Raw genomic sequence first — 14,861 nt, 5'->3', positions numbered from 1 at the left:
AAGGGTTAATGACCTTTCCCAAATCTTCGCTCGCGAAGACTGGCCATACAACCTATTCCACTCCTTGCAATAGTGGCTATAAGTGACTGGCTGACTTGTTAGAAGATTAGTGTTCGCTGTCCCCTCACATGGCCAATGGGATAAAAATACTCAACTTCTCAATGCAAGTTAGAGTTAAGTTCCAGTTGTATGCTCTGAATTGCTGTCAACTGACTCTTTATTGATTACAGAAACTAACTCCTACTGGAGTACCCATCTAGAAGTCCATTTCACAGGATACATATGTTGAAGAACCAGGTAGGTAAATGAAAAGATCATCACAAAGGTGACACTCCATTTGTATTCATACCATATGCCATGAAAACAGGAATCCAAACATGGTCATCTAATGTGTTTACTTGGAATTGAAAAACAACTAAAAAAAATTTGCCATTTCTAGTCTATAAATATTCTTGTAGTTAATTTCAAATATTCTAAAAAGTCAAAATGGTTTTTAAAATAGAATTTTTTGTGATGCATTTTTACAACTCATTGTTTCCAATAAGCCTAAAAATCCTGCTCACCCAACTGCTGTTTTTGTCCCTCCCTATATTTGTGTATTTGTGGCTGGCTGTCTGCACAGTTCTGGGGGATAAGATTAACAGCTTCAGAATGAAGATTCCTAAATCTAAACACTTAAATGAGAGTTAGAACATAAGCTGTCTTCAACACAGACAGACAAATAAGAGTCCTGATTTTCAGAGAGAACAAGTATCTACAAATTCTAATTAATAAGCTAAAGAGATTTATGGATGTTCCCCACTTCTGCAAGTATGTCTTACTTAGTGTATACCAAAATCCTGCACCATTAAATGAAGATGCATTCTAACAAGGAGGAAAATTTATGGAAATCTACTGTAAATAACTTGTTCTTGGGAAAATTTTACATTCATCTATGCTGTGAACCATAAAACAAAGCACAGAGTGCCTTAAAGTGATGATATTATGTAAGAAATATTAACTGTCTCCATCAAGTGAATAGATTGAATTGTAGGGTCTTCAAGTTAATTTCTTTTGTCACCATATTTATGATTTTTTTTCTGTATCTTCCTGTGATTGTTCTTGCTCTCAGCTCCTACAGTGAATGCAACACAATGTAAACCACAAATATTGTTTTGTTTTCATAGCTCAGTACTTTTCCTAAGTAATGGACTATCATAATCTGCTGGATAAAGATGGAGGACTCACTGGAATCAAACAACTGCAAAAAGCAAGACTGTAATATTTCCATTTCCTAGTAATTGCATTTTGGCTACTGGTGAAAAATTAACTTTCATTGAACACTAGTATGAATACAAACATCATCATTTGAACTTCTAAAAATGTGGAAGTATTTCTAGTGCAAAGGACAGTTAAAATTGTCTTTATCAGCTTCAGACAACTCAGTTTAGAGGATACCTTTGATTTTGCAAGACGTTCTATACTTTCAGTGGGGTCAGACCCCACTGATAAAAGGCATGTCAAAGGTGTTCGACAGTCACTTTCTGTCCACATTGCTTCCATTTCAAGAATAAATCCTTCTGCATATTTTCCTCCAAGAGATTCTGCAATGTAGTGTCGAGCCTGAAAAAGAAAAAAAGGTAGGTACCAGAAATATATATACCTTTACTTTTTTTAATTTAGCATTAATCATTGATGTGGAATTTACCAATACCTACATTGGAAGGCAATGACTTTCTAAACTTTCATTTTCAACTTTGCTGCAACAGAAGTTACAGTCCACAGGAGGCAACCACTGAAATTCTCAGATAGCAAACTTCAAAGAAAGAAAAGAAAGAATTCTGCTCACACACCAGCCACCCTGTGAATATTGTTGCTAGAGGATGCTAAATGCTTTTTTTTCTAAAGAACAAGAAAAATCTATGCAGAATAGATCCACTGTTGGCTCTGAGGAACAGCCCAGATATTGCCCCTAAATTACTGACTGCTAAAACTTGGTGAGTAGCCAAAGAAAAGCGTTTCTCTATACCAGTTCCATTCTTAGCTCCTCTAAGCATGTATTGCTGACACTGTCTCTAAGCATAGTGGATTAGACAGATCTCTCATCTGACCCAGTTACTATCTGCCATATATTTGCTGGAACTTCAAACAAATTCTCCTGTCCAGTGGTTATCCAGTTCAAGTCTCTTACACTGAATATCTCTTTCTACAAAACATAAACACAGCTCAGACTTTATCCTTAAAGGTCAAAATTTCTCTATGCCTCTATTTTCTTCTTTTCTAAAGCATTTTCTAAAAGAACTTCTAAAGCTACCCTGGAGCATGAAATTCTTTTTTGACTGACGTGATTTCCTAGCTATGCAATGAGTAGCACAGATTCAGAGGCATGCATGATGGAGAGAAAACACCAAGGAACAAGGTGGACTGAGGAAGACATCAACTGCAGAAAAAAATAACTTAGTCATCCACTATTAAGTGTAACTTCTGTCCTAGCAGAGGCAGGTAAAATTTATAATACTTGGGAAAACACAGAAGGGAAAGAAGAGATAAAGGAGATAGTAACAAAAACATTCCCTCTTTCCTCAAAAAATAAAATAATGACATTTTTTGCAACCATTGTTCCGAGACAGTATTTCTCAAAAATGGTTGGGCAAGACAGTAAGATAAATAAGTAGTACAGCTTTATTATTTTGCTCTGTTTAAATTGTGGCAGATGGAGATCCCATACTTCTCTACTGCTTACCAGCTGCAGAATAGAAAAGGAAAAAGGATGGAGGGAGTCTTGTTGAAAAAGGGGTCCATGAAAAAATGATGTCCCCTAAAAACAACATGGGTGCTATCACAGCATGCAACATGTAAAGTTGAGATATGCAGGAAAGGAAAAGTATTACTTTACAGTATAAAGACAAAAAAAAACCCCAAAACACAAAAAAAAGTGAAAAGAGGATACTCATAGGCTCATATATCTCTTTTACACCTTCACAGAAAAGAAAACTCCAAACATCACAGACTGTGGAGAAACTGCTAGTCTATTGCAGTTTCTTTTATGATATTTGCCATGAGACCATCTTAATTATTACTTCCTCCATATGGATGGGAAGTAAACAGTTTATCTGCTATTTTAGTGCACCTGTCATAAAAGTGAACTGTTCTCTTTCCACTTCTTCCATGAAAAAAACCCAGGAATGTATCTCTTGATTCACCAGATGAATGCAACTGCTTTACGGGTTTCATGACTTGACTTTAGAAGAGCCACACAAAAACAATGGTATTCTTACAGCTCCAGCACAATTTATTTCATGTTCTGCTTTCCAATTCATAGCAATTAAATAAATTAGTATTTTCACACGTATTTATTACGAGGATTTCAATATCTGATTTTTCAAAATAGCTCACTCGGCAACAAATATTATGATAACAACAATTCAGAGAATGTAAGTTTGGAACTAGCAGTTCTACAGGAGATGCCACATGGCATAACTATTGTACAAAAGCGTATCTTACTTGGGCAACAGTATGATCTGGGCACCAGCTACGGACAAGGAGCAGCTTACGGAATTGATCCAGTAAGTTGTCATAGCCATCAGGAATAACAGCTTTTTCAGGTGCTTCTTCATCAAACCAAGCTTTCCAAGACTTCTCATTCTTAACAATTTGCACCAGAAGTTGATTGAAAGGGTACAAATTAGATAACTGCACGAGATTGAGCCATGTCATGTCAAGGATCCACTTTTTTGGTTTTGGTTCCACAGAATTCATATCCAAGCTGGCACCTCCTGCAAAGTGAAACGTATTGTAGAGGAAAACATTGTTAAACAGAAAAAATGACAAGTAATAAAAAATACTTATTTATATAATTTATGGAGTACAAATCCATGTAAATCAGGACTTAGAGGCCTAGAATTTGCATGGAAGAATCATTTAACAAAGACCCATTGGAGAACCGCCCTCAGTTCCTCCCAAAGCTGATATCCCAGTAATTTTTGTGCTGCTCCCTCTGCATCTGTAGAGTTGGAATAAAACTTGACTACCTAAAATGATACTCAAACCCAGGTCTTCAGACCAGATGTAGAAAGAACCTATGGTTAGCAGAGTCTCCCTTCCCTGAGACTAAAGAATAAGAAAGAACATAGTGCATTCATTTCCAGGACTGTGCAACTTCAACAGCCTTTTAGCTCAACCATCACTCATCATCATGCCCATTTGCACCTCCAACACAGCTGAGCCACAGCTGAACAGTAAATCAGTGTTTGCCAAACAAACTGAAATATTCAGATGCCAAGTACCTGACTGCACTTATCTTTGTACCAGATTGCACTTATCATATCTTGGAGACCATGGAGTCAACCCCCATCCAATTTTATAAACCTTACTAAAATTTTTCTTTTTCATTGTGTCTAAGTACTGACATACAGTGGTGGCACAATGTAATACAATATAACAGTGTTTTACAACATGTAACAGACTTCCCCTTTTTTATACTGATACATAACCATGGTACAGAGTCCTCATGCATTCACATGCTTGCTCATCAGCCATCAAGAGAGCTTTTGCTTTTTGTCTACAATCTCAGACATAGGTATGTGACAACTTGAAAAAGAGGCAGATGAAAAAGAGACAATAGATTCTCTCACAAAGTAATGGACTTTTTTTTTCCTGTTTTGCAGTGTAAAGCAATTACAATAATCCTCATCTAAGCATTATTTTTATAACAAATTATCTATACTGCTCTTGTTTTGGAAAATTTATCTCTTAATTCCCTCTTAGGCTATATATGCTTTCATTCACCAGTTAAAAACCAGAGATATATTGTTAAGGCAAGCACTATCATTAGCAGGCATGTGCGAACAAGAACATTTTTAGAGAAATTACCTTTTATCAATGTCTCAAACTCAGCATGTGAAATTTTCTTGGCCTGCAAGTCAATCGTCAGTGCCAGAAGCAATGTAAACAGGAATCTATGATTTTCATACAGCCCCCGAACTGTGTACTTGAAGACTTCATAGGTGAGATGCTCGATTATATATATTACCCTTTTTGTTGTGATCTGAGATTTCCGAGATCTTTCCACTGATAGGTCAAAAATGCCAAGGAACTGCCGTAAGGATGTTTGGTACATGACATTAACTGCACTCATTTCCACAATTAGGAAATAAAGGATGCTACCACGACCTGCAACAGGACGATACTCTTCACGTGCAGTATTGATTTTCACCTCGGTTTGCATTGCTATGCTTATTTTTTCACTGACCTTAAAATTAATGAAAAAGACCATGACGATTAAGTTGTGTCACTTGTAGTTTATACTGCACAGGCAAAAAGAAAAGGTCTTGATTAAAACCATAATAGTATTTTCATTTAAGCTTTGCTTCCCTCTGTCAGTGTTTCAACAAAGACATTGTGTCTTCTTTTGTTACAACACTTAGCACAATGGGAATTAATTCGAACTTACACCTGCAAAATATGCCTGCAATATAAAACAGTATCCAAGTAACAGTTTAATTTTGTAACATTTTATGTAGAAAAATTACAGTGCTTCCACTACTTATTTGCCAAGAAGTCAGACCTTATATAGTGTCTCTGAACGAAAAAAATAAACAAAACAAAAAAAAAACCAGTCCAAAACAAACAAACAAACAAAACCAAATAAAAAACCAAATCAAAATAAAAAATGCCAAACAAGAACAAAAATCTGTCTACATATACTATATAAATTACAATTACAGTGCATTATAAATTCACCTCTTCTGCTGTTGTTTTAGTGATCTTTAGGACTTCTATTAGAGATTCATCTTCAACCAATGAGCCTTCCATACTGGTTAGACGGCAGAGTAGATTATCTTCAAGCTCCTGCATTTTCCTCTTGTTAGATGTCACTTGTTCCATCAGTTTGATTCTTTCTGCCTCCAGTTCCTGTATTCAGAAAATTTCCTTAGAATATTTAAAATTAATTCAAAGAAAGACTCCTTCTAAAGAAAACATGATTTCACGCATGTCAGATTGGAGTATTTGTTGCCTTTTCTGTGAAATACATAAATATTACAAAATATTTCTGTAGTAAAGCAATTTATATGTATACTGAATATATATAAAATTAATTCATATGTACACTGTATTTATTTGATTAATTCAGCATACTGGGGAATGAAAACATCAGAATTACCAAGAAAAGCTTCCTCACAGTAAGATGCAAAAGGCATGAAAGCCAGTTTCCAATGCGAAGTGACAAAAGCCACGTTACATTAAGTACTTAAAATAAGATCAGACCAAGGACGTGCATTGTATGGATGGATTTTACAGTGTGAGCCAAGTTGACTGGATGACCTTTTCCATTTCTAATTTCTACGATTCTGTGATTTTGAAAGATACCATCCTCTACTGCTTATAAAATAGGAAATGTTTCAAATATTATTTATGTCATATGGAATTTTTAAGCCATTTCTACAAGACAGACAACGACAAAGGAACAATGACATACAAGTCAGCACAATGCCAAATGAAATGAGGTATCTGTACTGCACAGTCCAACACAGCTTAGGGATACTCTTGCTGGCTACCTTTATTTAATCAATCAAGTCAACCTTGTAAGAAATGGGTAGTTAATAATAGTCTACCTACAGCTATAGCTTCAGTTTATTCTCATTCTTGTCAACATGCCAAGTTAGAGAGAAAAGGAGATGTACAGAGTTATACAGTAAGGGAAGGGGTTCTCCCATATTTCAAAGTGACAAATTTCTTTAGTTTCACAAACTTCTGATTTGGAAACCTGTTTGAAATATGGTCTAGGGCTATAGAATGTAGCTTCTATGGAAGCTACAAGTAACTGCATTCCAAAAAGAGGAGAATGACTTAAGCATCAGTCATTCAGCTTCAAATTTTCTGCATTTACTTCTTTTTCTATGCCCCTAATGCAAAATAAAAGATTCAAACTACACAAAAGGAATAGTTCTACAGAACACTCAAACATGCACTTAAGCACATGCTTAAATTCCATGTAAGGATGTGTTTTGTTTAATAATAGACACTCCAGCCATTTGATTTGTAAGCCTCTAAAAGGTATCTTTTGGAATTAGCAAATATACCAGATGCAAGTCTTGTTTGCAAGAGAATTTCATAACCACATTTGAAACATAAAAAATACCTCTTCTGAACACAAATAGTGGCAGCAACTTCATTATCAAAGTATAAAAAGATGCTGATAATTTTTTTCATATAGTCACAGGAGCAATCTATAAAGCTGAGAAAAATAAACATTTCTTGGATCATATTTCATTGATCGTTACTGATCTTTAAGAATGTCTTAGTTCCTTTAATCTGTTACTTTAGCTCCATCATAAAATTGTCTCTTTGTAATATAAAACCCGTTCTTCAGAATCTTTGTTCATATTCTGTTTTTTCTTTGAACTAAATTTATTAGAATCCCATTGGCTCTGGCTACCTACACCATGATGTTCATCTCTAATTGAGACAGAAGAGGCACAACAAGCATGAAGTCTCCATATCTGCTAAAGAGAGAAGTTTAATAAATGTTGATCAGCTGCAACCATGATCCTGTGCAGCAAGTAGTGCAGATACTAATCAGGTACCTTTGCAGCGCTCTTTAGCTGATGTAAAGCACTGGATTAATATTTTTCAGTGACTATATTTTTGACCCAAAATGCAGTCTAGGTGTGGTTACATACATTCAATATGAATTCTCTAGTAGTTCTGTCCAGGAAAAAAAACAAAACCACAGAGCAACGGTACCTCTGTGTGGAGAGAGGAGTTTTAAATGTAGGTCATGAGAAATTTATTTAACTTATTTCTTGATTTAGACCTCTCCGGCCCATCAGAGCTAAGTAGTTGCTGTTCAATATTGCTTACGTAAACATATATCTACTGGATTAAAGATTAAAATTTTTGCATCCATAGCATTTGTCCCACCCTGTTAATGCACAGCTTTTTGCCCAGTACCTGCTGTTATAGTTTTTCCATTTTTCATGGAACAATTCACAGGAAGTTTGTGTATAGCAATGACTTTCCAGCCTCTGGTTTTGACTGTCAGACTGAAGGATGAGCACTTAAATTTCAGTCCTTACTTCAGCAAATGCTCATTTGAGCAAAGTGGAAGGGTGTTGGCTGGAGAAAATGACAGCAACACTAAAGCACACTGGTTAGCAAATGCTTTGGGAAGTCAAAGAAGATGGAATGAATTCCCTTAAAGTAGGGAACTGCTCTCACATGAGCAAGCCTACCTGAGATACTTACTGAAAGCAGCAGCTCTACTAATCCAAATAGGTTTTTTTCCTCTCACCTGAGAGAGGATTTTCTTCCTTATATTTACTCCCACATAATCAATGCAAATTTCAGTAAGAGCATAGTCAAGTCAGTGTTCAGGGCTCCTTAAGAATCTTTTATCTCCTTGCACACTAGAGCCTGGCTGGCAAAAATAGTTCAAGTTCATAAGCAATTTTTCATGTAATTCAAATTAAGTTTAAAAAGGAATTCAGAAATAAAAGAGATTTCTGATGCAACAAGAAGCCCTTGCTATATATGAAGGAATAAGGATATTTTATGTATGTCATGTACATGCTTGTGATGTATTTTTAATGAATAACTTTCTTTCTTCTCTTTCCAAGGCCAGATCTTAAAATAAATGTTTAGGTTCCTCCATTCAATTAAAAAACATCTCCACGTTGTCTTTCAGCGAATGCACAGCCCTTAAACCTTCATTCAAAATTTTGTTCTTGTATTTGATTTCAACCACGATGTTGAATATATATGCACTCACAGTGCAGACATTGAACAAGCCTTCCATCTATACAGACACTGCAAGTTATTAGATACCTGTTTTTCTGTGAGGATGACACGGCCAAGGAGCTGATCTTCCAGCCCTTTCATAGTAACAGTAAAGTCAATCACAGTTGTTCTTGCACTGATTTCTGGAGTATAGACAGGATTAGCCAATTTGGTTGTCATATAGAGGGCAAACCCATTCATCAGATCTACCTCCTTGTCACCTACTTTCACCTGAAAACAGAACATATTAGTCAATTTTCAAAAGCTGAATTCAGAAAAAAAAAGTTATTTTATCCAATGAAAAATTTATGACCTTTTTTTTTTTTACATTTTAATTTACACTTTTTAAACTTTCTGCTTAATGGGTAAAAAAATCCTTCAAACAACCCCATGAGTTCACTGCTTATTTTCTAAGTGCTGTAAAGGTCTGAATCTCATCGGTATTCAGACTACCTGATACCCAGCACCTGTCCTATTGGGTTTTAATTTCATGTTTACAATTCATCTTACTTTGAGTGCTGAACCAGATTTTATGAAATTTTTTTCCAAGATGTTATCTAGAGCAGGATCAAGTTCCTCTCCAACATCTTCAATTAACAAAGGTCGGCCAAGGGACAAGCAGTCTTCTATGTGACTTCTGAAGAACTTGTGGTTCATAGCTGTAACCTAGGAAGGTTGATTCACAATACAGCATGCATTTGTAAGCACATAGAAATCAGCATAAAATCTACTGAAACTTAAAAAAATCATACTCATCCTGGGATATCTACACAAATGATTACATTTTAGGGACCAACACTTGCCTCTGCTGAAATGAAGTTTTGCTTTGAACTTAACATTTCTTTTGTTGTTATCTACTTACTTATTTATCTGCATATCTATCTAATCACAGTAATATCTTAATACCTTTTAAATATTAATGGATTTACGCTTAGAACACTAATGTGAAGTAGGGAAATATTTATGGGGTTCAGACAGGGTTCAGTGTTACATAGGAGGTCTGCTATGCCATCAGATGTTGAATTTCCAGTTCAGTTCTACCAGTCTTAAAATTGCTAAAAATCACATAGATTCCTTTTCATTTATTTAAATTTAATATATTTAACGTAAGTCTTTGAGATGATAATTTAATAGCCTTTCCAGGCATCTATTAAACCATGAGTTTGGGGTGGATTTTTTACTAGAAATAAAAGTTAGGGCAGACATGTTTTTAAAATAAATCCTTGTCTTGCAGGCAATGCTCTTTAAAAAAAAAAAGCATATTTAAAACATCTACTGCCACATTACACAGTTTTAAACCAGTATATTATTTAAAAACTAATACTATGTTCCACCACTGTGAACTTTTTGCTTTGTTATAATGTAGCAAAGTTATAATATACCCATACATGTATCTGCCAGAACAGCCTGTTGCCTACATTTTACTCCAAATTAAACTGAGGGGTAAAGCTAATGTATGTGTGACCAACAACATAACCCTAACAAGACCATAGCAAATTACAACATCCCAGATCTAAAGCCATAATCTAAACACTTGGGTATTTACAGTCTTGATATAACCCTTTTCCTCCTGGACTTTACGGGGAAGAACTTGGATTCTTATAACACAGCTGACACCCGAGCCAGGAAGTCTAAAATCCCATAACTGACTGCATTTTCATGAGTAAAAGCTTCCTCTGCATTTAGAGGCCACATATGTGTGTATTCAAAGCCCTGTAAATTTTGAGAGTCCTCAGCAGCTCAGTAGTTAAGCCCCGTTGGGATTCACAAATTTCATATGCTGAATATTCACACATACTGAACACAAGGCAAGCCTGGTAGACGTTTTTCTCTGGCTCATCTGTCAAATGTCACTTGCAGTGTGTGAATAGTGGGAAGAGAGGAAGTTGTATTTTAATCTACATCTCCTAGTCCCTGCTTCGGTGAGTACATGGTGCAAGATCCTTATGCAATTACTGGACCAGAGAATGGAATGGAACCTGTGTGTTCACAGTCCCCTTCTGCAGGATGCATATGGCAAGTGCAGCCTCTTGGAGGGCACTCAGTGCTCCTCAAGGGAGGGAACAAGAAGTTGCAGCTTGAAGGACATTAGAATTACTGGGGAAAAGGCTCTCCAGCAGGACAAAAAGAGTCGGTGCAGGTCCCTAACTGAAGGAGATTCACTGTTGCCACTCCTGAGCTCAGACTGGCAGCTCTCTGAAATCCTGAGTAGGAGATGTAAGGTTCAAGGCAGATGGAATATAAGATGCAATTTTCTCTCTATTTTTTCCTGTTGGTTACTTACACTAGCCTCTCTTGATCCAATATTTGGCAGCCAAAATAAGGTCTGATGTAATTTAGAGGAAGCCATGTTATCTACTGCAAGACAGTAGATTTCACACACTCACAAAATGCCTAAACACTTCTCTGAATACCAGTCATACATTTTAAAGGAGCTTTTCATCATATTTTAGTAAAGACATCCATTTTTCCAAGATCTTTGAATATCGTACATTATTTTTCTGTTTCTTAGACAATACTTGCTGTTTCTACCAATCTTTCTACACCTATTTTTGAGCATATTCAACTCAGCAGAAACTGGATTTGGTGTGGAATTGAATGTTTGGCCTTTTTTAACAGTTCTAGGAAAAGCAGATCTAGATCAAGCTTTAGAAAGTTAAGGCTTTAGTTAATGACATCACCATGGGGTCATCAGCTCTCTGGATGTCACCATACTTACATTCATTCTCAGTTTCTTTTTCTCATCCATCACTCTCATTTAGAGTGAAGAGAGTATACCATGGTATTCATGTGATAATCTACAATTGTAGACAGACTTGCTGTACTATCAACTCACTCTTTAGTGTCATGCTTGATCTGGCCTGAAAATATATTATGTGTTTAGATTTTTATCATAACCCATCTTATCCTTACTGGTGTAACAAAGCATGGAGAGTCAGCTGACTAGAAGGGAAAAAAAAGACAATTTTAAATTAAATAGAAAATCTAGATTCCAAACAGGATACACTGCTAGATAGAAAGTAAGGAAGGCGGATAAATTAAGCAATAAATATTTTTATCACATGCATTTAATCAAAATGCAGTCTAAATTTGGACTTTGCATTTGATATGCCTAAAGATCACTAGATTTCCATCTTAATTCAGTCTACCATTCTTTTCAATTCCTCCCTTTTTCTTTTCCCCATTTGCCTCTTAAAATGCTTACCCTAAAATATTATCACCAAGTAGCACCAACTCCCTGATCCTGTCTGGTCCATATTTGCAAGTCTTTTACTTCCCTCTTTGTTTCTCTTTGATTGTGGCATGCAATTAAATGATTCATCATAAAAATAGATATGGCATAATGTATCTTTCCAAGCCACTTCACCCTGATATTGATTAAAGATTCTCTGTCACTCTTGTTTTAATTTCTGCTTAACTGTATACCATAAACATGCATCATATAATGTGAACACACAAAAAAAAATAATTGTAAATTAACTATTTACCTGAAGTCCATTATTCCTTTCCTTATTTTTAATCCAGATGTTTCCTTGACCTTGTGGATCAATCAGCAAAGGATATCTAGATGCTTTTGTGACAATAATGCCATTCTGAATTGAGAGGTCATCATTTGGAAGACCCTGGACGTTCCATTCACCCACAGTAGCATTGTCAACAAGCATACCAGTAAGATTCAAGTTCTAATAGAAAATATGTAATTACAAAATTAGTACCAGGTAGAGGAGTTATACTAAAATATTTGATGGATGTTTTTTCTTCTTATTCTGATCATAATGCGTGATAGAGTGCATTTGGTAGTTATTGCTTACTATTTCTTTTCTTTAAAGTTCAGTGGCTAAATCATTGCAGTTGAGCAATAATGAAAGTGAATTCTGTTGAGACTTTGATGTGCATCAAAGAGTTTCAGAAAAACTCTGAAGTCAGTTCAATATCTAATGACAAACTGATTTTGGTATTAGCAAACTCTTTTCCTGCTAGGTGGAGAGGAAGCATCATCTTGCTCACAAGAGCTTCCACCTGCTGAAAAGTATGTATATGAGTACAGAATGGCTTGTGGGAGACTAATAGAAGAAAGAGGAGATGTGCTAAGGATCAATAACCATGAGCTATCATAGAAGGTTATTGTTGCTAAGTCAAGACCCTTCAAAGTTTACACATTCTCCTAAAGTTTGATTTGTGCATGTCAATTAACCGGTTTTGTTTTATTCACTATGAAAAGTGACTGGTCTCTCAAAAATATGTATGTGAAGAAAACAGTGCTTAAAATAACAAACCAAGCTCTCCAATTCAGAAAAGTACCTTACTAAGGATTGAGACTTTAAAAAGAACAAAGTTGAAGGGTTTTTTTAATTTGCTCCTTACATTTTTCGTTCTAGGATTCCTATTTGTAAGCTTTCTCTACAAACATACATGTTTGAAAGAAAGAAAAAGCCTGCAAGTCCTGCAAAAATCACATAATTCAACATCTGAAGCCCAAAGCAAAACTGTGAGGCTTGTGATGTAATCATGGGAGTTACTGATACCAGTGGCTGCAAGACTCCAAAGCCTTTTTACCCTTTTGATTTTTTTACTTCTATAATTACTGAAGACTTTGAATGAAGCAACACAAACCATTCTCAGAAGATGTAGAAACTTTAGGAGTCCAATTTCCATTTGTGCAAAGGACAGTAAAGCATTTAATAGCCAAATTTTTCGGCAATTGGAATCTAAAACCATATTTAGCTCCTTAAGCAGATGAGTAGGATCTAAACAGCTTTAAATTTTTTTCTTATCGCAGCAAGAAGTATCAGTCACCCTGCAACTCTGAAAATTAGCTAATTTAAATGCCTAACTATACAGATAGATAACTAATTTTAAATAGGTCTTTTTAAATTGTTATCCCTAAATCACTCATATGGTCAGTTAATCTGTGACAAAGTAAGGCAGATGTCAAGCCTTTTGCTTGAACTGCAAAGCCGCTATCTTTCCTGTGGTGTGAAGTATCAAGAAAGGCCCATATGCTGCCTTTCATGAGCAGTTAATTCACTTGAAAAAAATTAAAACTCTCTTCCACCCACTATCAGTGAAATCATAATTCTGTCTTTAATGAGAACTATCTAAACAGAATGTTTATTATGCTTTGAAACTCATTAATTATGGCATTCTCCATGTAACCCAGACATATGAGGGGGAAGAGGGTGTTGGGGGGAAAGCAACACAGAAACTATCAGAAAGTATTCCTCAAATTTTCAAGGATGCACCTCAGTAGTAATGTGGTCAGAACACCTTCATAGAGGCAGAATTTTACTTCTTTATATCTTGCTTTCTAAGGACACTATACATCCAGTTTATTATCCTTAAATGGAAGAATCTTGACAGATATTCCCCGAGGTAAGTAGCTTTTAAGAACATTTTGTACAGTGAATTTGAGAAAGAGCCTCCCTGGGGTGAATGTATGTAGGATAACTCCCATACAACACTGGTAAAGAATCTTGCCTGAAACTGCACTGTTCCTGGTACTTTATTAATAAATCCATCTTGGCCTTACGTATTTTTTATAATCAGGAGCTTTCAAAGAGCTTTGCTGCGCAAGTAAGAATAATTCATCTTTGTAATTCATAGCATAAACTGGGCCGGACTGCGAGCTTCACTCTGTCAGGTCAAGGTTAATCAGCATTACAGGAAGCATTATGCACCACCTAACCTAAAAAATAATAAAAAAGAGATTCACAAGTAACCTCTATTAGGTGAACAAACCTCTCACAGCAAAGAGGTCTCCTTAACAGAGGTTTTAAGTGCCAAATCTCACAAAACCTGAAAAGAAGAGGCATCAGTGATCTACTTTTAACTGCTTCACAATGATACAGCCACAGCTGTGTACAGGTTGCTCACTACCTCGCAGCGCTTTTCAGCAGCACCTGCTCTGTCAAAAGCTTTGACAGCTGAGAACAGGAGCCATTTGAGCTAAATGCCTCAACTCCCATACTGAGAGTAAGAGAGAGTCCCTGAACTATTTCTCCAGTGTTTAACTGCTGAAGAAAACGTACACAAGTATTCAGAAAATCAAGTGGAAGTCAACATAAATTACTCAGAAAGATAGTTTTGATTATTATGGCCTCAAT

General features: G+C 35.8%; 1 protein-coding gene across 1 annotated transcript in view; it reads right to left on the bottom strand.

The window, feature by feature from the left end:
• LOC108496486 (dynein heavy chain 5, axonemal-like) overlaps positions 1–14,861 on the bottom strand; it is a 147,086-nt gene that overhangs the window by 36,453 nt on the left and 95,772 nt on the right. The window contains exons 58-64 of the mRNA XM_017813239.1: positions 12,246–12,440; positions 9,268–9,423; positions 8,806–8,988; positions 5,722–5,892; positions 4,852–5,230; positions 3,484–3,755; positions 1,438–1,602 (exon numbers count right to left, since the gene is read on the bottom strand). Of these exons, the coding sequence (XP_017668728.1) occupies positions 1,438–1,602; positions 3,484–3,755; positions 4,852–5,230; positions 5,722–5,892; positions 8,806–8,988; positions 9,268–9,423; positions 12,246–12,440 (1,521 nt within the window). The remainder of the gene's footprint in view (positions 1–1,437; positions 1,603–3,483; positions 3,756–4,851; positions 5,231–5,721; positions 5,893–8,805; positions 8,989–9,267; positions 9,424–12,245; positions 12,441–14,861) is intronic.

The sequence above is a fragment of the Lepidothrix coronata genome, unplaced genomic scaffold (genome assembly GCF_001604755.1).
Source record: "Lepidothrix coronata isolate B3197 unplaced genomic scaffold, Lepidothrix_coronata-1.0 Scaffold40, whole genome shotgun sequence".
NCBI lineage: Eukaryota > Metazoa > Chordata > Aves > Passeriformes > Pipridae > Lepidothrix > Lepidothrix coronata.
Note: the sequence above shows the minus strand (reverse complement) of the source record. Positions and strands in the feature narration are given on the sequence as shown.